At 46.4% G+C, this 23,218-nt stretch overlaps 1 protein-coding gene across 2 annotated transcripts in view; it reads left to right on the forward strand.

The window, feature by feature from the left end:
• Positions 1–23,218, forward strand: part of LOC106561369 (chromatin remodeling regulator CECR2) — a 53,036-nt gene that overhangs the window by 26,298 nt on the left and 3,520 nt on the right. Inside the window, exons 2-18 of one of the 2 annotated variants that reach the window (XM_014125244.3) lie at positions 4,132–4,226; positions 8,317–8,500; positions 10,486–10,613; positions 11,021–11,101; positions 11,268–11,326; positions 11,450–11,610; positions 13,456–13,545; positions 13,647–13,803; positions 15,307–15,436; positions 15,533–15,570; positions 15,715–15,806; positions 15,950–16,076; positions 16,595–16,962; positions 17,173–17,328; positions 17,513–18,350; positions 18,826–20,683; positions 20,841–20,908. In XM_014125244.3, coding sequence (XP_013980719.3) covers positions 4,132–4,226; positions 8,317–8,500; positions 10,486–10,613; positions 11,021–11,101; positions 11,268–11,326; positions 11,450–11,610; positions 13,456–13,545; positions 13,647–13,803; positions 15,307–15,436; positions 15,533–15,570; positions 15,715–15,806; positions 15,950–16,076; positions 16,595–16,962; positions 17,173–17,328; positions 17,513–18,350; positions 18,826–20,683; positions 20,841–20,889 — 4,611 coding nt within the window. In that variant the 3' untranslated portion in view covers positions 20,890–20,908. The remainder of the gene's footprint in view (positions 1–4,131; positions 4,227–8,316; positions 8,501–10,485; positions 10,614–11,020; positions 11,102–11,267; positions 11,327–11,449; positions 11,611–13,455; positions 13,546–13,646; positions 13,804–15,306; positions 15,437–15,532; positions 15,571–15,714; positions 15,807–15,949; positions 16,077–16,594; positions 16,963–17,172; positions 17,329–17,512; positions 18,351–18,825; positions 20,684–20,840; positions 20,909–23,218) is intronic. The other variant, XM_014125245.3, reaches the window with a different exon arrangement.

Consider the following 23,218-nt stretch of genomic DNA (forward strand, 5'->3'; position numbering starts at 1 on the left):
ACTGACATATTTCATAGTCCTCTTATTTTTGTATTGATGTCTACCCAATGTGGACAATGGAATATTTTCAATGTTTTGGCAATTGAATTTAAACTTTTTGCCTCAAATTGCATTTGTTTTAAAAAATTATCAAAACCCAAATCGGCAACGGTGATATTTTTTCTTTTTTTCTTCTATTTTTTTATAATGTAACCAAAATTTGAGTTGGCTTCAAGAAACACTAATCGCTCAGCATTACTGGTAGCGAACTACACTAATGGTCAAACGTTTTAGAACACCTACTCATTAAGGCTTTTCTTTATTTTTACTATTTTCTAAATTGTAGAATAATAGTGAAGACATCAAAACTATGAAAAAACACATGGAATCATGTAGTAACCAAAAAAGTGTTAAACAAATCAAAATATACAGTTGAAGTTGGAAGTTTACATACACTTAGGTTGGAGTCATTAAAACTCGTTTTCAACCACTCCACAAATGTCTTGTTAACAAACTAGTTTTGGCAAGTCGGTTAGGACATCTACTTTGTGCATGACACAATTTTTCCAACAATCGTTTAAAGAAAGATTAATTTCACTTAACTCACTGTATCACTATTCCAGTGGGTCAGAAGTTTACATACACTAAGTTGACTGTGCCTTTTAAACAGCTTGGAAAATTCCAGAAAATTATGTCATGGCATTAGAAGCTTCTGATAGGCTAGTTGACATCATTTGAGTCAATTGGAGGTGTACCTGTGGATGTATTTCAAGGCCTACCTTCAGACTCAGTGCCTCTCTGCTTGACATCATGGGAATATCAAAAGAAATCAGCCAAGACCTCAGAAAATCAAATGTAGACCTCCACAAGTCTGGTTCATCCTTGGGAGCAATTTCTAAACGCCTGAAGGTACCACGTTCATCTGTACAAACAATAGTACGCAACTATAAACACCATGGGACCACGCAGCCGTCATACCGCTCAGGAAGGAGACGTGTTCTGTCTCCTAGAGATGAACGTACTTTGGTGCGAAAAGTGCAAATCAATCCCAGAACAACAGCAAAGGACCTTGTGAAGGTGCTAGAGGAAACGGGTACAAAAGTATCTATATCCACAGTAAAACGAGTCCTATATCGACATAACCTGAAAGGCCGCTCAGCAAGGAAGAAGCCACTGCTCCAAAACCGTCATAAAAAAGCCAGACTACGGTTTGCAACTGCACATGGGGACAAAGATTGTACTTTTTGGAGAAATGTCCTCTGGTCTGATGAAACAAAAATAGAACTGTTTGGTCATAATGACCATTGTTATGTTTGGAGGAAAAAGGGGGGAGGCTTGCAAGCCAAAGAACACCATCCCAACCGTGAAGCACGGGTGTTTCAGCATCATGTTGTGGGGGTGCTTTGCTGCAGGAAGGACTGGTGCACATCACAAAATAGATGGCATCATCAGGAAAGAAAATTATGTGGATATATTGAAGCAACATCTCAAGACATCAGTCAGGAAGTTAAAGCTTCGTCGCAAGTTGGTCTTCCAAATGGACAATACTTCCAAAGTTGTGGCAAAATGGCTTAAGAACAGCAAAGTCAAGATATTGGAGTGGCCATCACAAAGCCCTGACCTCGATCCTATAGAAAATTTGTGGGCAGAACTGAAAATGTGTGTGCGAGCAAGGATGCCTACAAACCTGACTCAGTTACACCAGCTCTGTCAGGAGGAATGGGCCAAAATTCACCCAACTTATTGTGGGAAGCTTGTGGAAGGCTACCCAAAATGTTTGACCCAAGTTAAACAATTTAAAGTCAATGATACCAAATACTAATTGAGTGTAGGTAAACTTCTGACCCACTGGGAATGTGATGAAAGAAATTAAAGCTGCAATAAATAATTCTCTCTATTATTCTGACATTTCACATTCTTAAAATAAAGTGGTGATCTTAACTGACCTAAGACGGAATTTTTGCTAGGATTTAAAGGAATTGCAATTGTGAAAAACTGAGTTTAAATGTAATTGGCTAAGGTGTATGTGAACTTCTGACTTCAACTGTAGATTCTTCAAACTCTTGGCATTCTATCAACCATATTTAAAAATGTTTTAACTAGGCAAGTTAGTTCAGAACAAATTCTTATTTACAATGACGGCCAAACCTGGACGATGCTGCGCCAATTGTGCACCAACCTATGGGACTCCCAATCACGGCCGGATGTGATACAGCCTGGATTCGAACCAGGGACTGTAGTGACTCCTCTTGCACTGAGATGCAGTGCCTTAGACCACAGCACCAATCGGGAGCCCAAAGCTTCATGAGGGAGTCACCTGGAATGCATTTCAATTAACAGGTGTGCCTTGTTAAGTTAATTTATGGAATTTCTTTCCTCAATGCGTTTGAGCCAATCAGTTCTGTTGTGACAAAGGGGGGGAGGGAGGGGGGTGGTTATGATAGTCCATATTATGGCAAGGACAGCTCAAAACACTTTTTGGTTACTACATGATTCTATATGTGTTATTTCATAGTTTTGATGTCTTCACTATTATTCTACAATGTAGAAAATAGTAAAAATAAAGAGAAACTTAATGTGTAGGTGTTGTAAAACTTTTGACCTTAGTGTATGTTATTGTGGTTTCTGCCCCCCCAGTTCCAGGCCCTCCCAGGGTTGTGAGCTTCCCTCCTCCCAAGGTCTTCATATTGAATTATTCTTTAGATCCATTAGAATCTGTCTAATTTTCAAGCATGATCAATAAGTTTTTAAATTGGTCATTGAAATGTGCTCAAGCAGCTTAATGAACTCTGCTTTTTTAATAATAGGACTTGGAGATAAGGAATCAGCCCAGCTAGCTCTGGCATGCTTCTGTTGCACCACCAACCAGTCCTGAGTAGCTATTTGATTATTTGTATTTTTTTACCCCAAAGCAGAAACATCCATATTATCTTGTTTTTAAACCACTCTCTCTCTCCCTCCCCCTTGTTTTTCATCCTGCTGACTCCTAGCTTCCTTGCTTCTCCACAGCCAGGAGGTGTGGAGGCTGACCCCCCCAGTGACCCCGGCACTCAGATGGTTTTATTTAGAGAGAGGCAGCAATCTGCAGGCTGTGGCTGTACAATGAAATGGGCCTCCTCACCCTTCAGTTAATTCTGGACTTTCACCATGCTTTTTCTTTGGGGAGGTTTGTTGGTGGAGGGAGATGTGTTTTATGCAGGGAATTTAGAAGTGAGTTCTGTCGATGGAGACAGAAGGGAGTCAGCTGCAGGCGGATTACTTTTTAAGGGGAATAGCCAATGCTGATGGGTCGCTTTGTATCCTGGGAAAGTGGGAAGAAAGGTTAAGTAAAATGGACACTTGGCTGATAGAGCAATTTGCATTAGTGTTTTTTGCCCTCAGCCTCCCTTGTCTCTGCCCAGCCTCTGCTCTGTAGCTGAGGGCCTTTGGGTATCCCGGGGAGAGAGCAAGCATGCTGGGTAACTGTGTGGTGCGCTGTGGCCCGGTTGATCAGTGGAGGAGAGGGGGGTCGATCTGTGCGGTGGCCTTAGGCTCCTGCTGCCGTCTCTCCTTGGCTCTTTCAGGGCCTTTAGAGTTTGCTCTCCCGGTTACTGCCGCTTCATAAACCCTCAATGGTGGCCACACAATGCCAGGCAGGAGAGGGGTCAGGGTTGAACTTGAACCTCGCCTCCAACCGCTGGCAGAAAGGACTCATCTGAGAACATGTGAGCTAGTCCCCCCTCCCCACTGCAACTCAATCACCGGTCCCTACACACAGCCTATCTAGTATGGTTGTTTGTCATGATCAAGCGCGTTCGACTCGAGGTGAAATACTGCCTGATTCTGGTCCCCTATGGCTCTGACAATTTACAAGTTCTAATATCCACACTTCAACGAAGTTTTGCTACGAGAGCTCCTGTTTCATTGAAAATGTCAAACTGTGTCTTGGAAACCGTAAATTCTCATCACCACCTACCGTTTTACTCCAGGTCATCCGTATCACTTTGGAATCACACAGCTTTTCTTTTTTTACGTGCCGACCTGTGACTAATACCAACCATAAAATGTAATATGCGGACTTTAAAACAAATATTTTTGTGTACCTTAAAAAGAGGATCTCCATATAACTCATTGGCTGAGCTCTTCTCCCTGCTGTGTGTGTCTGTGTGGTAGGAGCTGGAAGAGGCGCTACAGAAGCAGGACATAGACTTTCTGGCTGACCTCCTCGTCTCACTGCTGCAAGGATGCTACCAGCGCACAGACATCACGTAAGTAGTACCCCCGGCCTTCCCACATCCTTTAATTTTTATTAGTTTAATATTGACTAGGTCTACCTTTTTTGCTCACTAGCACACAGCAGCATTTACCTTTCTTGTAACGCAACGTTGGTCTGTTATCTTCCCCATCTTGGTGACAACATCCAGGGGCCCGTATGGGCCTGCACACAGTGAAACACAGGAAGTTTGAGTCACAAACCCTGTTAGTAGTGAGCACATCAGAATGTGAACAGCTTGTGTTTAAATCAGCCTTTGCAACTGAGTGAGAGTTCTCACAAAGGAAGCTAGGTTTAGGAAGATTTTTCCCTGGTGGGGGGCAGTTCATTTGATGAGTAAGTGTGAGATAGGGAGTGGGAAGAGCACAGGAAAGTAAAATGAATGTTCTAGTCCAAAAGGGGCCTCCACCCACTACTACCACCTCTTCTGGGGCCTCATTGATCAAAGGTGTGTGCACACAAAAAATACTCAACCTTAGCATGTGCCAGTTTTTTGCAAAGGTTGGTATTAAAATTTTGAGCTTGATGAGAGTGCATATTTTCACGCTACTCTCAAGCCATGTTTGTACACAACTTCTAGAAGGTTGATCAACTGTATTGCAAGCAAATAGGATTGTTTTTGAGGTGTTTGCTCAAATTGTAGAAATGGTAAGCTAATAGAAACACAATCATGTATTGAGAAACAAAAAATTTAACAAACAATTTGTCTTTTGCATAGATGTGTGGGCTGTAGTATTTACTTTTAAATAGTTCGAAAGGACAATCAGTCTTGTAAGAATGCGTGGCCAGTGTCTGCCACTCGCTAGGTGGCATGCATTTGGGGGGGGGGGGGGGGGTTCACTGTGCTAGTCTGCCCACACCTGTACAGATTTGTTTTTGCCATGGCACTGTCTTTTAGGAATTATCATGGCACAGTTCCAACATTTCCAAATCATACAGAAAATGAGGGTGTTTTTGTTACCATAAAAGGTGGAGGGTGTTTTCCAGGTGGGGTTGTAGCTCTTGTTCACTACTGAACAAATATAATATGGCTCTGATTTATCAATGAAAACTTGCTGTGTGTGACAGTTTGATCAATCCCAATAATTTGTGGCGCATGCACATCCTAGAATCTAAACGTACACCAGAATTTAGTAAGACATTTACTCACTGTTGATAAGTGAGCCCCCTGTTCTTGCTCCATCAGCACTACCGGGCCAGGCACCAATCTGCCTGTGACTGGGGAGAGAGGTTAGGACTGGTCTAGTTTCCGCACCCAGGCTTGCCTTATTGGGCTGGACAGCCACTGGCATCTCGGGGGTGGCTGCTTGGCTCTGGCCTTTCACAGAGCTGCCCTTTTCATCCGCACTCGTTAAACGCTCCGGCGGAGCTGGAGAGGGGGGTGGTGGTGTGTTAGCAGAGGATGGGGGGGAGATGGGGGAGCTGCAGCTGTCTGAAAGTGCACACTGCTCTTTCAAGATAAGCTATTTTCTTTCTCATTTTCTCATGTTGCGTTGGCACTCACCCCTGTCCTGACTCCTTGTTTCTATGCAACTGAGCGGGATCTGAAGGCTTCCAGATTATTCAGAGATCTGACCCAGAACCAACATTTTATTTACCAGCATCCAACTTAGAACAATGATACAAACTAGGGATCCACCGATATATCGGTGAACATATTGGAATCGGCCGATATTAGCTATAAATGCCAACATCGGTATCGGCCCGATTATCTAGTTTAACGGCGATGTGCAAAACCGATGTCAAAACTGACGTTTATACCTATATAACACAGATGAGAACATCTTTGTATATAATGTAGGTACATGACGTAATGACGCTACGTAAAATTTTGCGCTACACGTGCAACACAGCATTCCTAACCTAGCCCACAATGTCTGCTGTATGGATCGAGCAGTCAACAAGTTGAGCAGTCATTTGAAAGAGTAAGATCATTTCAGCGGGACAACTCAAAGGCGAAATCCATTAACGGCAAGATAATGGTATTCATAGCCCTTGACAATCAACTGTTCTCTATCATGGGTGATGTTGGCTTTCGCCGACCGGTTGAGCACCGGTACACGTAATTTTTTTTGGGGTACTTTTTTTCAGATGTTGCACCAGTGGAGTTAAACAGTAATAGCGTCACTGCTATTAGCTTCACGACTGACATTTGGACCAGCGATATCAGCACCATGAGCATGCTGAGTCTGACAGCACAGTGGGTCGAGGATTTCGCACTGAGGAAAGTCGTATTGCATGCTCATGAATATGCTGGTTGTCATACCGCTGTTGCCATTTCAATGGCATTTGCGAACATGTTTGAAACTTGGAAACATGAACATGCTAGCTCCATTCAAACAACTGTCTCGATAAATAAGCTCATCAACTGCGCCTGCAGCAGATGTGATACCCTCTGTCATGGCATTGAAACGCCTGCTCAACAAAACTGACAGGGATGTAATCAAATGTGCACAAACTTTGAGAAGCTTTATGTGCGTATGGAACATTTCTGGGATCTTTTTTTCCAGCTCATGAAACATGGGACAAACACTTTACATGTTGCGTTTTTATATTTTTGTTTAGTGTAGTATTCTAATTCCTCATTTTAACGCCACCGATTCTGTCACATAACAGTGGAGTGCGCATGCCCATTCTGACTTCATGTGATGTTAGTGCTGACTAGTTTCTATGGAGTAAAGATGGCCACTTTTCCCGACGAGGTGGATGTTTTTACTGGTCCACATTGGTGAATGAAACAGTTGCCCTTGACAGTTTGCCTCGGCAACAAAACTGCCCACACAGGCTGTGAACAAGCGATTCGGTGGCATTCTCTCTTTACTGTGTCGCCACCATGCTCAACGCTATGTACAAGGACCGCTACTTCGATGCAGACAAGAAACAGGGTTTTTGTGAAATGTTACATACACAGCTGGACAAGATGGAAACGGTGACACACAGTGACAGTGCGCACCGAAGAAGAGAGGCCACGGACAGAGAGCTGAAACTTCACTGCTTGATATGTATGATGAAATCCTGGTTGAGAATGGAACGACTGAACAAATGAACGAAACAGCACAGTAAGTAAGTGATAGAAATAGGTTTTGATTATGTTTTACTGGTAATGGGGACATACGTAAATGCCAACAAAATAACTTCTTGGTCAGTGTGTGTGTGTAACCTTTTATTTAACTAGGCACGTCAACTAAGAACAAAATCGTATTTACAATGACGGCCTACCCCAGCCAAACCCGGATGACGCTGGGCCAATTGTGCACCGCCCTATGGAACTCCCAATCACGGCCGGATGTGATACAGCCTGGATTCGAACCAGGGACTGTGGTGATGCCTCTTGCACTGAGATGCAGTGCCTTAGACCGCTGTGCACGCGCGTGTGTGTGTTAACTATTTAACTGTACTAGAATGCTTAAAAGGCCGCTAAAATGGGGTTGTTTTTGGCAAGGAAAATATAGGATATCGATATCGTTGCATCACTAATACAAACCCACTCAAATGCAAACAAAATGGCTTTCTTTTTGCATTCCTTTTTCCTCAAACTACTACGGTATGGCAGCTTGAATTATTTCATGACTATCACAATGGACAGCCTGCTTTTCTTAACTTTAAGGACAAGGATTTGGAAGTGAGTGAATAATGGTGCTGCTTTTGTCAGATCCCAATGGTCTCTTCGAAGGTCTTTATATTAGGGGGATTATTGTGTTGTAATTTCTGTCCAACCATCGCTCAATCAGCATTCATTTTAATTGCCTAGATTGGTATCAATACAAAGCACATGTTCCAAGTTTTGACCTTTTGACACTATAACAACAGTAGGCGTTTGAGAATGAATGACTTCTAGTTGAAGAGATTGAATATGTGACATGAATGGGTTAGAAACAACAAAATTATCCAATGTTATAAAGGAACCCTTGACTAGTTTGCTCCAACCAAATTCATTGCAGTAGATCTCAATATGGTTTTGTTAATACCCAGCCCTCCTTACTATTGTATTGTCATACTAGGATGTCATTGTCTCAGAGATTTAATGGCGACGCTTTACTAGGTGTGGGAAAACATATGGGACTAATCACTCCTCTCCCCTTCAGCCCCCAGGCATTCAGCGATTACCTGGACGACATCATCAACTACCGCTGGGAGTTGGAGGAGGGGAAGCCTAACCCCCTGCGCCAGGGGCCCTTTGAGGAGCTGGCCCCACGCACGCAGGTAGAACTGCTGCACAGGCTGTGTGACTACCGCCTGGACGCTGCCGATGTCTTCGACCTGCTCAAGGTACTGCATGCGCGCACACAACTCCTTAACTCCTGTTATGACTGTTTCAGAGTTAGCATGGGGAAAACAGTTACTGGATAAACACATTTTTTGTTTGCTGTAGTGATGGTGAATTATTGTCACACCATTTATGGTAACTGGCTGAAGAAGTGCTATCTAACCTGATGAAGTGAATTAAAATGTAAATATACAGTACCAGTCAAAAGTTTGGACACACCTACTCATTCCAGGGTTTTTCTTTATTTTTACTATTTTCTACATTGTAGAATAATAGTGAAGATATCAAATCTATGAAGTAACACATATGGAATCATGTAGTAACCGAAAGTGTTAAACAAATCAAAATATATTTCAGATTCTTCAAAGTAGCCACCCTTTGCCTTGATGACAGCTTTGCACACTGTTGGCATTCTCTCAACCAACTTCATGAGATAGTCACCTGGAATGCATTTCAATTAACAGGTGTGCCTTGTTAAAAGTTAATTTGTTTAATTTATTTCCCTCTTAATGCGTTTGAGCCAATCAGTTGTGTTGTGACAAGGTAGGGGTGGTACACAGAAGACAGCCCTATTTGGTAAAAGACCAAGTCCATATTATGGCAAGATCAGCTCAAGTAAACAAAGAGAAACGACAGTCCATCATTACTTTTAAGACATGAAGGTCAGTCGATGTGGAAAATTTCAATAGCTTTGAACGTTTTTTTCAAGTGCAGTCGCAAAAACCATCAAGCGCTATGATGAAACTGGCTCTCATGAGGACCACCACAGGAAAGGAAGACCCAGAGTTACCTCTGCTGCAGAGGATAAGTTCGTTAGTTACCAGCCTCAGAAACTGCAGCCCAGATAAATGCTTGACAGAGTTCAAATAACAGACACATCTCAACATCAACTGTTTTTTTCCAGTTTTATTTTATTTAACCTTTTTAATTTAACTAATCAGTCAAGAACAAATACTTATTTACAATGACGGCCTAGGAACAGTGGGTGAACTGCCTTGTTCAGGGGCAGAACGACAAAGTTTTACCTTGTCAGCTTGGTGATTCGATCTTGCAACCTTTTGGTTACTGGACCAATGCTCTAACCACTAGGCTACCTGCCGCCTCCTGTTCAGAGGAGACTGTGTGAATCAGGCCTTCATGGTCGAATTGCTGAAAAGAAACCACTAAAGGACACCAATAAGAAGAAGAGACTTGCTTGTCCTAAGAAACACGAGCAATTAGACCGGTGGAAATCTGCCTTTTGGTCTGATGAGTCTAAATTTTAGATTTTTGGTTCCAACCGCCGTGTCTTTGTGAGATGCAGAGTATGTGAATGCATGATCTCCGCATGTGTGGTTCCCACCGTTAAGCATGGAGGAGGAGGTGTAATGGTGTGGGGGTGCTTTGCTGGTGACACTGCCAGTGAATTTATTTAGAATTCAAGGCACACTTAACCAGCATGACTACCACAGCATTCTGCAGCGATACACCATCCCATCTGGTTTGGGCTTAGTTGGGACTATCATTTGTTTTTAAACAGGACAATGACCCAAAACACACCTCCAGGCTGTGTAAGTGCGATTTGACCAAGAAGGAGAGTGATGGAGTGCTGCATCAGATGACCTGGCCTCCACAATCACCCGACCTCAACTCAGTTAAGATGGTTTGGGAGGATTTGGACTGCAAAGTGAAGGAAAAGCAGCCAACAAGTGCTCAGCATATGTGGAAAGCATTCCTCATGAAGCTGGTTGAGAATGCCAAGAGTGTGCAAAGCTGTCATCAAGGCAAAGGGTGGCTACTTGGAAGAAACTCAAATATAAAATATATTTAGATTCGTTTGACTTTTTGTTGTTGTTGGTTACTTACATGATTCCATACGTGTTATTTCGTAGTTTTGATGTCTTCCCTATTAAAAAATATAAATAAAGAAAAACCCTTGAATGATTTGGTGTGTCCAAACTGTTGACTGGTACTGTACATTATTAATCCATGCAATGTTTGATCCCAGGGTTTGGATGCGGACAGCCTGCGCGTGGAGCCGTTGGGTCAAGATGGGAACGGTACCCTCTACTGGTACTTCTATGGTACCCGCATGTACAAAGAGGAGCCGGTCAAGCGGAAAGCAGAGCAGCTCCGGTAAGAGGGTTGCGCCATAGGACATCAGTTGTAGACGTTGGATGGTTTTGCTTGCACATAATTCACCAATAGAGGTTACAGTACGTGAACGCAATGCTAGTGTATATAACCATGTTTATTATTTTTGGGATTCTCTGATACTTTGTGTGTGCATTTATATATGTGCTCTGGTTTTTGTAATGCAATGACCCATGTAAACAGTAGCACTTCGTACTGCAAATTATGTTTTCTAAGGAAGGACAAAGTGGGCACCAACATAGTTAGTTATTCTCCATAACTACATGTACTTGCTAGCCTGTTAGAGGTTAATTACACGTGTCACTCCGGTAACAGCTACCCAGGTGAAAGGCCTGTGTAATTTAAAGTGTGGGCAGATATTTGTTTTTCATGGTGTTGTCCCCCCACAGTGAAGCCCTTGTGATCAAACCAGCAGAGAAGAGGAAAAGAGGAAGACCACCAAAGAAGAAAGTGGAGGAGATCCAGCTAAGGTGACCAGCAGCAGCGTCTCTCCTTTGTGGTCTCACATTCTCTCCGCTCTCAAACAAAATGTCTCCGGAGAAATAAATATTTTCACCAGCTTTGTTCCCCAGTCCTTGTTCATGCAATGCTTTGGAGTGCATCGTAAATACTGAACGGGCTGTCCTTTTGTTTCAGTGAGGTGGAGAGCGAAGTGAAGAAGGAGAATGGACTGGAAGGTCTGCACTCAGGCACAGGTGAGCAAAAAGACAAAGCTATCAAACATTGTCTATTTAGATTGACTTCTACTTCTGACTAGAGATGTATATTGATGCTGACGATTGGGACTCATGTTGACCATGATGTGTCTGTCCATCCAGACCGTGAGCGTGGCGCCTGGTCCCTGGTGTGTGACACAGAGGAGCAGTGGGCCAGTCTGGCTGAGAGCATCAAGGACAAAACGTCCCCCCAGGACCGCCACCTCTACCGCATCATCAGCCAGAACTTCCTCCCTGAGATCAGCAGCATGATCGAGCTCAAGGTCAGACAGCTCTCTTCTCTCCTCACTCTTCATTCAGACATTGACTCCAGTAGGCGTTGGGAAGTGGAGGCTGGGAGGGAGGCTGTGTGATGTACCTACAGGTGTGGAGGCGGACTGGTCTCTGCTTGCCCAGAACACCAGCTTCTAAACCCTACAGAGCCTTGGGCCCAAAGCATGTCTGTCTCTCTCTGTCTCTGTGGACCAGTTGCCCTGTGTGCAGCTGCTGGCGTGACAGTCGGGGCTGGGGACGCTCATTTATCACTAGTTTTTCTTCTGTGGAATGAGACTCGCCTTGGAAGATTGACGCCATGTTTTAACTGTTCAAACGCTGCCCTTTTAAGACATTGCATACTCATTTATCTTTGAGTATACGTAGTTAGACAGTATATCTGTTGCGAGACGAGCACGTTCTGGTTGGTGGTGGCTGCTATCCCGAGCCCACCATTTCCTAGTGTTCTCTTGTCTGATAACACATACTGGCCCTGTTGCTATAGAAACCCAACACAGCCTGCCCGTCTGTGACGGTCTAAAGCCCTTTGACCATTCTGTCGGCATGGGGTCATTTTCTAATGATCACCGATGGTGACCTGTCCTTCATGGCCAGCATGCCTGGCTGGTATCTTTCTGGACATATTCACAGTTCTCAAGCTGCTGAACATTCCCTTCCCACCGGGTGCAGGCTCTGGTGGTACAGAGCAGGCATCTGGGTTGTATATGTGTAGCATGTGTGAGTGCACACAGGCGTGGATTCTTCCAGTTCCCGTCCACAGCCCTGGCCGTCACAGCCATTTGGTGGGGGCGCTGACGGGAGGCAGGCGCTCACCTTGAGGTGGGATGGAGCCTCTTGATTGACGGCCCTATGCGCTGCAGGATTGTCGACCACTTAAGTGGCGACACCAAAGGCAGTCCATCTCCTGTGTGGGATTAAGTGCTGTGGGTAATGCAGAGGAGCCCCAGGACATGCTGGTGCTGCGGTGCAGAGAGAGAAGACTGGGGGATGGGAGCTGTAGCTCATTCAGCACTTTTACAGCCCCTCTAGTTGTGGTGGCGGCGGCCATAAGCACCAGTGGAGCTACCTGCCTTGCTCGAACATGTCCACATGCTGCTGGCAGGCAGAACTCTAAAAGGGGGAAGGGGCTAGCCCTGGTGGTGTTCACAGTCCTGGTCATCTGATGGGCTCTGACAGGAAGCACCAAGCCAATTGCCTGACATGGATATAGATACTCCCTGGCCCAGAGGGCTCCGCTCTGACTGCAGCTTCCTTCTGTAGTTCTTTTTCCCATGTTGTAGTCTGTGTATAAATGTTAACGGGTTGTATTCAGCGACCAATTTTGATACTCATGGACACATTTTGTGAAACAGTATATCATGTAACTTACTAATTGCTGCAATATAGGCTTTTTCATGAAGTGGCAATGCTACGATCTGTTTGCAAATGAACACACACACACACATGAGAAACAGCCCACCCCCGCTCCCCCGGCTTTTAGTGGTAATTGTTACGTTTGATTGTTAATGTCACAGGGAGCATGGAGGAGTTTGATTTGTTTGGTTAGTCAGAGACCCCCTGGGTGATGGGTAGCGCAGTGGGTGGGGTTTAAAGTGGGGTAGTCAGGGGGTGGGGAGGAACAGAGACTGAATCGCCCAAGGGCATGTGACCCCTCCTCCTCTCCTCACAGCTCTGCTGGAAGAGCACAGAGGATTCCCCAGGGTCTGCTTGGCTCCCGTGGCAGCGTTATGTGATCAATGCGACTGCGTGTGATTTAAAAAAAATAATAATAATTTCAAGTGTGAATAACGAAGCCACTTATTTGTGTTTTAATCTTGATTATTTTGCCTCTCCAGGAGAATGAGCAGAAGCAGAGGCTGCTGAACCCCACCCCAGTACGCAGCTCTTACCGGCTCTCTGAGAAACGCATGAGCCAAGAGGAGGAGGTGAGACCAGCTGTGTGTTTGTGTATAGATGGTTCTTGGTGTTCTTAGTGTGTCCTGTCTCCTGTGAGACCCAGTAGACTGATAGTTTCCTGTGTGTCCAGGACACGCTGCAGGCCATAGCCGACGTGGAGCAGCAGAAACAGAGGGATGTGGACATGGACAGGCAGGCCCTGCTGGCCGAGCAGAAACGAGAGGAGGAGATGCTGCTTCAGGAGGAGCGTCAGAGAGAGGAGCAGGAGAGAGTCAAAGCTGTGGAGGGTGAGTAGTGGAGCTGGGAGGGGTAGACAGGGTGAGGCTCAGAGTGTTACACTAATAGACTCTGGGATCAAAGACGACATGATGGATTCTAAAGGACAGCCAAACTCGTGCACACCTCTGCATTTTTATTGCCGGTACCGTTGCCTGATCCACTGCCCCTGGTTGTGAATTATACCGGGGTAGGATCTTAATTTGACCTATATTGTCACAGCAAAATATTCCTGCAGCAACAGGATTTTAACATTTAGTCCATAATGTTGCTTGGTCAGTAATTTAGGTTATTAGCTATTAGAAAAGTGTACTACTGTTAATTAATATAACATGCTGACCACAACGCTTGCGTTCGCGGGTGTTGCAAAATAAATGTACACGCACGTTATTCAATCATTGCACCCGTGTAAACGAGCAACTGTGTAGCCTGTGGTAAAATAGAACTTAGTTCTATTTGTGACACTTGACACGCTGCAAGTCCTGCCTCTCATCTCATTGGTTTTTAGGAGCATATACCCACGTGGGTGATTGAAAGGTCCACACTCCAGTCCAGTTGATGGTGATAATGCACCTTAAAGTTGGTTGCCAACCACCATATAAAGTCAGAAGCCTGCAGGAGGAGCGATTACTAGATACGTACTTGTTGTACCCTTTTATCTGTGGATTACTTGTCAGGGTAGAGGACCTTGTGCATTTCCGGTAAAATAACAACCCAATGTTTATATCCCAAGACAAATTAGCTAGCAACGATAGCTAGCTAAATTGCCATAAATGTTTAATTATTTTCGACCTGTCCCCAAATTAATATAGTTGGTTCTCATTTTGATATTTCTACCTGCATGTCCTGATCGCATCCGGTGTGAGTGGACAAAATCAACATGCACACACGAGTGGTGTGGTCCGCATGTAACAGTGTGTTACTGTGGCTTTTCAGTCAATTTATGTACATCAAGAAGCTCATCTGCATTTCTTGCGGTGCAGGAAAATTCTGAGTAGCAAAAGTCATCAAATTTAAGATCCTGCATTGGGCTAAGAGTGGGAATGTTGAGCCCTTTGAATCACAGGAGTCTCTTCCTCCGTCTGATGTCATCTGTCAACGGTTAATTAACTGCTGAACGACCCTCATGAATGTATTATAGATGAACAGCAGGACCGGCTGGGCTGCATGGTCTCGGGTGGATCGGAGCCTCAACCCTCCATCTTTTAATCCGCACAGCAGGGGGCGGCCTTTCATGTTGAAAGATAGAGGAGCACATATCGCTTTGTCTCATCTTTTGATCAGCTATGCCTGCAAAAAGATGGTTGATGAATCACTCTTCTCTGAACTCCTTCAGTCTCTCGTGATGTTATGCCTGGTTTTTATGGACTCTGCGAACCAGCAGATGGCCGGATGGGCAACAAGTGCCCTTGAAACTGTAAGGAGGCTAGGAAGTACCACTAGCGTTGGCGCACTATTCTTCATGCTGTTGTGTGTAATTCATTGTGGTTCCCGTGTTCTGCTGTGTCCCCCAGAGCGAGCGCGGCGGCGGAAGCTGCGTGAGGAGAAGGCCTGGTTGATATCCCAGGGGAAGGACCTGCCCCCCGAACTGCTGCACCTGGAGCCCCACTCACCCATCCAACGCGCCCGCAGGACGAAAGCGTTGTAAGAGCACACTACTACTCAACACTAGAGTACTGGTCATTTATGGAGAGTAACCTGTGTGGATTTGTTTTGAAAATGTTCAATCTTTTGTTGCAGCTATGAAATTGATGATGATTATACGGCGTTGTACAAAGGTAAAGTAAAAGAATATGCCCTGTCATCTATGCAATCATCATTGTATCATATCTGTATGTATAAAGCATATTGACCTGCTGCAGATTCTTCTGGACAGTTAGCCAGGATGGCGCCTCTGTTCTAACTACAACTGTTCTCCACAGTGTTGGAGGCCCTGAAAGCCCACAAAGACTCCTGGCCCTTCTTGGAGCCTGTGGATGAATCTTATGCCCCCAACTATAATGAGATCATTCAGGTGAGCGAACTCACAGTGAGAAAGACGGGTCCAAACTTTGTCAAATGAAGGTTAGATGCCTCGGTTATGAGTTTTTTCACATTTTAATTTGATGTCATCCATTCCACAAGTAGCAATTTATGTTAGCCCTGATTTCTCCTCAGACTCCGATGGACCTGTCCACCATCGAGAGGAAGCTGAATGAAGGAGAGTACATCGCCAAGGAGGAGTTTGTGTCCGACGTGAAGCTCATGTTTGAGAATTGCATTGAGTACAATGGGGAAGACAGTGGTAAATACACACACTTCATTTTGAGCTTAACCTCATGCATGATGTCCCTCAAATGCCTCTAGTACGTGAAAAATGTTTTTGGGGATTGACTTTGGACTTGAATTATGAATGTGAAATGGATACATTTTATTAAGTGGAGGAGGAGAGAATTTTGGGGGAGAGCTAGGCTGTAATGTGGCTTTGGCCCTGACAGATTTGACAGTGATGAATGGGGAGTGATTGAGCTGTGCTCCAGTGCACCAGGCCCTGCCTGCCTGCCTGCCTGCCTGCCAGAGAGACATTCCAGCCCCTAGCTAAGCCCCCTGTCTGGAATCATCCATCTGTCTGAATGCTCTCCCCAGGGAGAGGCACTGGGGCCAGGGGTCAACCACACTACGGCCCTCTGGGCTGGTCAGCCTGCCGGCCAACGCTGGGGTGTGTCTATGCGATGGCATTCAGATGATACTCTGATATTTGTCTGTCTGTGTTTAACTGGCCAGATGAATGAGCCCTGTGTGCCTGTCTGTGTTTTTCGGCAGAGTACAGCATCATGGCGGAGTCCCTGGAGCGCTGTTTCAGCCGAGCCCTGCTCAAGCATTTGCCGTCGGAGGACGGTGACACGGACGAAGAGTTCCACGTGTGTGGTGAGGACCGTGAGAGAGACCGCAAGGAGAAGAGGCGGAGCAAAGGCCCCAAACAGGCGGGGCCAGAGCGCTTGGGCCGAGCCTCTGAGCATGCCTCGCGCAAACGGACACATCCAGGGGGCAAGGGCAGCACCGCCATGGAGGAGGGGAACAAGGTGGCCCAGCCTCCCCCTCCCACCCACTGGGCCAACAGACACCCATACCCTCACAGCATGCCCCATGGACAACCCCACCCTGGGAATCTATACCACCCAGCACAGCAGGTAACTAGGAATGCTTATTTGATATGTAGTTCTTGTTTAGGCTTAAAGGGAGGCCATGCATGTCAAAATAATATTTCACATAGGAGATAGTACTTTAGTACTTCAGGTGGAGTTAATAAAGAGAAAAACAGTTAAGAGTAGTTTTAGATGAGGAAAGATGAATGCATGACATTTTAGACATGAGATATTGAACTGTCATCCATTCTGCAGCAGCTCCAGCACCCCCCTGGTCCCCACGGTCCACACATGTATGGTCCGAGGATGGCCATGGACCCCCGCTACGCCTACCCTCACCCTGGACAGGGACACATGCCCCGGCCTGGAGACCCCAATGCTCACCACATGCCTCAACATTACAACATGCAGGTGAGATCAGCTAAGAAAATGATCCCATGGAGTTTTCACATATCTGATGAGGAACTATCTTGTTATCTGCTCTGCTCACACAGTGTGCTCAAACTGAACAATGTTTTGTGTGTTCCTGCTGTCACCGTTGGTTGGTTATATTTGCTGCTATGCAGACATACTGATAGACGTCCTTGTATTCCAGTCACACCTGGGGGATGGTCACCACATTGGCCCTAGATACCAGGTGGGGCCTGATGGCCGGCCTCTCCATCCCCAGCACCACCAGCAGCAGCACCCCTACATGGGTCCCACCCACGGCCCCTCACTGGGTCCCCGCCCTGTGGCCCTCCAGTCTGGGGGCCTCTGCACCCCCACGCCCGAAGGCAACATGTACCCGTCCCGCCAGCGCACCGACGGCCACCCCATGCACCCCGGCGGGAACCGTTACCCCGGGCCTGACGTCCCACCACAACACAACTACCCTGCCTTCCGTCCAGGCATGGGCGTGCCTCCTAGCATGTGGTCAGGGATGAACCACCAAGGCCAGCAGAGGCCCAGTGGACCTGGGATGCAGGAGCAGAATATGGCTAACCACCAGCAGCACCCCTATTTCCATGGGGGTCCACGTCCCATGGGCCCAAAACCCTGGCCAGAGCAGTCTGGTGGCCCTGGAGGGTACCCCCCACCCCCGAATAGCCAGTACAGGATGCCCTGTGGCATCAGCACCTCCCCGGGGCCCATGGCCCTGCGGCCTCCCATGCCTCATCAGGACTCACGGCAGCGTCTGGCCTCCATGCTGGAGAGCCCAGAGATGATTGCCCTGCAGCAGCTGTCTGCCTCCTCCACCGGACTCCCTGCTGGCTCCTCTCGCCAGCTCATGGGCAACCTTCAGCAGCAGCCCCCACAGGGAGTTGGCAGCACACCAACTCAAGCTCAGCCCTCGCAGCACCCACCTCCCCCTGAAATTCAGCTGCTGCGTCCTGCCAGAGACGATGGCCCAGATAGCCAGCCTGCCCATCACGCAGACATGCAGCCCAAAGGTAGGAATGATCTTCTTTGCTTTACAACTCTCCCTCTAAGCTTTATGAAAATCAACTTGGATCCTCGTCTACCTCCAAAAAAAATAATATTCAGACTTGTCTGAAGTTCTGACTATTTCATAAGCAAACTCTCTCCCCTCATCTCTTTGCAATGTGATAGTAATCGTTTTTCACAGTAAGTGACTAATTAAATATTCATCACTTCAATGAAGTCTCGCGGCTTGCTTTGAGGGTGGAACTGAGATGACATGTCATCACACTGCAGCTACACTAGCAAGAAGATGTTTTATATAAAAGGACAAACCATAAACATTTCTCAAACAAATATAATCAAAGATGGTGTTAATTTTGAGTCTGTGCCTTGAAAAGTAATAGGATATGTTCTCCGTCTGTAGAGGCGTAAACTCAGATGTTCTACAAATGGATCCTTTGTGTTCACTGTAACATCCTTCATCTATATTCTCTGTCCTAACAGAGTCCACATCAGATCACAAAACAACCAACAACAACCATACAGGAACGCGGATAACCCCCGTCCAGTCTGAACAGGTTCGTCCCACAGAGCCTCCCAGTCGCCCCACTGGGGGCATGCAGAGCCCCTCGGCTCCAAACTTAGGCAGATCACAGGAGAGGGGTAGTGGGACCGGGGAGCAGGCTGCGTCTGGGCCGGGACACCCACATAGCTCAGAGACAACCGGCAACCAGGAGGGGGAGAGAAGAGGACAGTCTGTCTGCCAGACTCCCACTCAACAGAACAACCCTTCCATTGTTCCTCCTCCACACCCCCACAATTCACCTCACTCCCAGAACTCTCCGCACTCCCAGAATGCTCCACAGCATATAACCCAGATCCCCACTCAGCAAATCCCAGAGAATGCCCCTCACCCTAAGAACGCCCATCAACACATGATCCAGAATGCACAGCAACAAAACATCCTTCAACATATCAGTCAGAAAGCCCCACAGCAAGGATCCCAAAACCCTCAGAACACACCTCCACATGTGGCTCAGAATCCCCTTCAACGTGGTCCACAGCCAAGCCCCATGCATGGAATGCCAAAATGCGCCCCTAAGGGGGCCCAGCCCGGCCCTGGTCCACCACAGCCAGCCCCTTTCACCTCCCTGCCCCCCAGCCACCCTGTGTCCCAGCTGCCTCCCCAGCCCAGCCCAGCCGATCATGGAGACCAGAGGCCCAGCGAGCCCACTAGCAGAAGGGATTCTGGAGGCAGCTCTGGTAACCCCAGCATGATGAAGTCTGGACCTCCCAACAGCATCTATAAACAACAGTCGTTCAGTCCCAAGGTGCAACAGTTGGGTAACCAGGGCAGTCTGGGGCCAAGGGGGCCAGCACCTGGTCACATCCCAGCCATGCCTCCCCACTCTCTGGGCCAGGTTGCTGGGGCCATGGGCAGCCCAACACATCCACACTATGGTCAACCTATGGGCAGGCCCATGCCCCCTTCAAATCGGCAGCCTTACCCAAACCAAGCTATGCCCCAGACCATGAACCCCCACCATAACCCTGCCGGCTACCCCACCTACCACCAGCAAGGAGCTGCCTATCCATACCACATGGCCCAGCAGCAGCATCTCCAGGGCCACACCAACATGTACCCCCAGTACCAGCAGCAACACCTATACCCCCAGCCCCAGGCCAACAGCCTGGGGGGCTACCCACCTGAGGAGTGGCATAGGCAGCAGCAATACCAGCCTCGCCACCCCATGCCCTCCAACACCTACCTACCTGCAGCCAGTGCCAAGGTCAATGGGTGCCTGAAGGAGGGCAGCAGCATGGGCTCCCCCCTGGGCTCTGAGGGCTCCGGGGTCAGCCTGATGTCCCCAAGTCTCCTGCCTGAGGGCCTCCATGGAGGCTCTGCAGGGAAGGAGAGCAGGGAGGCTGGCAGCCCAATGAAGCCTCAGCATGCTCGGGTGGAGGAGAGCTCAGAGCGGCCAGAGAGCCCTAAAGAGATTCTGGACCTGGACAGCCACAACGCTGCCGCACGCCGCTGGAGTTCCCAGCCCCTGCCTCAAGTGGCCAACTTTCTGTACGACCCCCGAGCAGTGCATCCTGGGATGCAGCAGGGCGGGGCTCCACCCCCCCACATAATGTCTCGGCCTCCATACCCTAGCCAGTCTGGCTATCCTAGTGGACACTACACTCCCCAGAGACCCCACCCCCACCTCATGGAGGCACTGCAGCGGCCCCAGCACCTGCCCTTTCACCCGGGACAGACCCGCATGGCCATTTACAGACACCCCCAGACTGAAGGCCACTTCCAAGGCATGACGGTCCAGCAGAGAGGCCTGGGTCCTGAACACTTCCTTCACCCAGGGTAAGAAAGAGCTACGCTGAAGATTCTAACTGTTCATTCCTTTGCAGGGCTCCCTTGCATGGCTTCTTTGCATAAGAGACCTTGATCTCAATTGGACTCCTGCTAAAAATATGGTTGAAAATAGGTTATTGATGTTTAATCTTATGGCATCTTGTAGGCAGCAGATGATGTCTCCCAGTGGTCCCAGCAGTAAACAGGGAGTTTGAGCAACTCTGTGAAAGCAGGGTAAGTGACTATTCAAGGGTGTATTTTGTATTTATTATGGATCTCCATTAGCTGCTGACAAGACAATACATTCATAACAGATTTCACCAATCAATATTTAAATAAATCACGTCATGTTTCAGTTAGGGCTGTTACGGTGACCATATTACTGATAAACCGGCTGTCACGAGTCATGACCGCAGTTAAATTCCACGTAACTTTTTAGTCATGGTAATTAGACTTCTCCAAGCTCTGATGCTGCTGATGGTCATTTGCTAACTACCTGGTACTCAGCACTCTGTTGTCCCTCTAATCACTCTGACGGCAATGTAAATGTAATTGAAAATCAAACAATTCATGAGCCCATGAGCTCATGCTGTGCAACATTTCTATAGGCTATGCAATTGTGTGAGAAAATAGTTTTGTTGGCCTCTATTAAGAAGAGGAGGATCCCATCAGCTTTTTATAGGCTAGGCCTACTATATTTTCTCAACTTTCCTAATATTAAGCACATTGCTTCGCTTTACAACAAGAGTATAGCCTACCTAGCATGAAAATAAACCCCTGCCCCTGTTTTGAAACAGGTGCATGATAATGGTAAATTTTAAATCAAAACAAATTTCACACACATTATTTAGTATATGTAAAGACAAGATTAATTCAAGAACAATCTGATGGGTGACAATATTAGCCTATCGCTTGTGAATTATATATTATCACTTGTGAATCGATATCAAAATCAAATCATTTACATTTACAAACTTTATTTGCCACATGCGCCGAATACAACAAGTATAGACTTTACCGTGAAATGCTTACTTACAAGCCCTTAACCAACAGTGCAGTTCAAGAAGAGTTAAGAAAATATTTACCAAGTAGACTAAAATAAAAAGTAAATACAATAAGAATAACAATAACGAGGCCATATACAGGGGGCACCGGTATCAAGTCCGTGTGCGGAGGTACAGGTTAGTTGAGGTAATTTGTACATGTAGATAGGGGTGAAGTGACTATGCATAGATAATTAACAGCGAGTAGCAGCAGTGTACAAAATGGGGGGGTCCATCAATGTAAATTGTCCAGTGGCGATTTTATTAATTGTTCAGCAGTCTTATGGCTTGGTGGTAGAAGCTGTTGAGGAGCCTTTTGGTCCTAGACTTGGCACTCTGGTACCGCATGCTGTGCGGTAGCCTACCTGAATGATGCCCAGCTTGTGTGCAGTAAGGCAAGACGCAGCTCCTGCCTTTTTTTTCTCAGACTTTTTCAAATCATAGTCACACACCTCATGTAGCCTAGCCCATAGGCCTATATGTTTTGATACAGTTTGTATCACAACTTAATTTTAAAGATCTTATTTGGCCACTTAAGCACATTAATCCTATTTACAATGAGTGTAAACCCTACCTGGCATACATATGCAGCACGTGAGTTTCAAGTTGGGGGAAAATAATACTAAAAGCATTACATGCATAATCGCATTTGTGGTCACCTTTGAGAATGGTATTTTCCTGCTGATTGATTGGATTTTGGAACATTCGCTCTTGTAGCCTACTGCCATGTGCGCATTGCTGCACTTATAATGTGAAGAAATAGCTAATAGTTTATCAACATTTTAAGCTAAATGTTCTGATCTGTTGCATCAGCCTCATTGCTTTTGAGAGGTTTTTTGATGCTAGTGGTTGTATTAATTTAGGATCTATCGCAGCCTGGGACAGTCGAGGGATATGTTTGGAATATTTATTTCTCGCACAGAAGGACAAATTGACCAATTGGTCAACTTTTGTATTATGGGGGATAATAGATTGACATAGGCTGGTGCATTTGCTGTTCGTTAGGCCTACTCATCTTGTTTGCTGACAAAAAGTAAATATGGACATTTCTTTCAACGTCTTCAATATGCGCCTCGGCATTTGATAAGAACACGTGCAGTTGCGTCCCCAATGTGTGTCTTCACTTGTAGACTGTGAGAAGGACCTGGGATGCTGTGAGAAAGACCCGATCACGTGACGGGCATTGGCTAATAAGATTTGAGGTGAGTGAGAGGTGCTTCGGAGCACGCAGCCTGGAGAAGGGAATTATAATTATTATATTCCACCCAAGGACACAACGACCACTGGCCATAAAAGGCATGGATTTTTTTAGAGGGCATTACGGTCACACAAAGGGGATGCAGCCAGGAAATTCGAGGCATTATCAAGTGCTTGTCAAATTGTGAATGAGAGACTGATGAAATGTGTACAGCCTGTGCAAAAAAACTAAGCAGAGCTCATGCCTTTTCAAGCAACTTTTTTCAGATCATCATTAGTCGCATCATGCAGCCTTAGAATGTAT

This window comes from Salmo salar, chromosome 10 (assembly GCF_965601325.2).
Source record: "Salmo salar chromosome 10, fSalSal1, whole genome shotgun sequence".
Taxonomy (NCBI): Eukaryota; Metazoa; Chordata; class Actinopteri; order Salmoniformes; family Salmonidae; genus Salmo; species Salmo salar.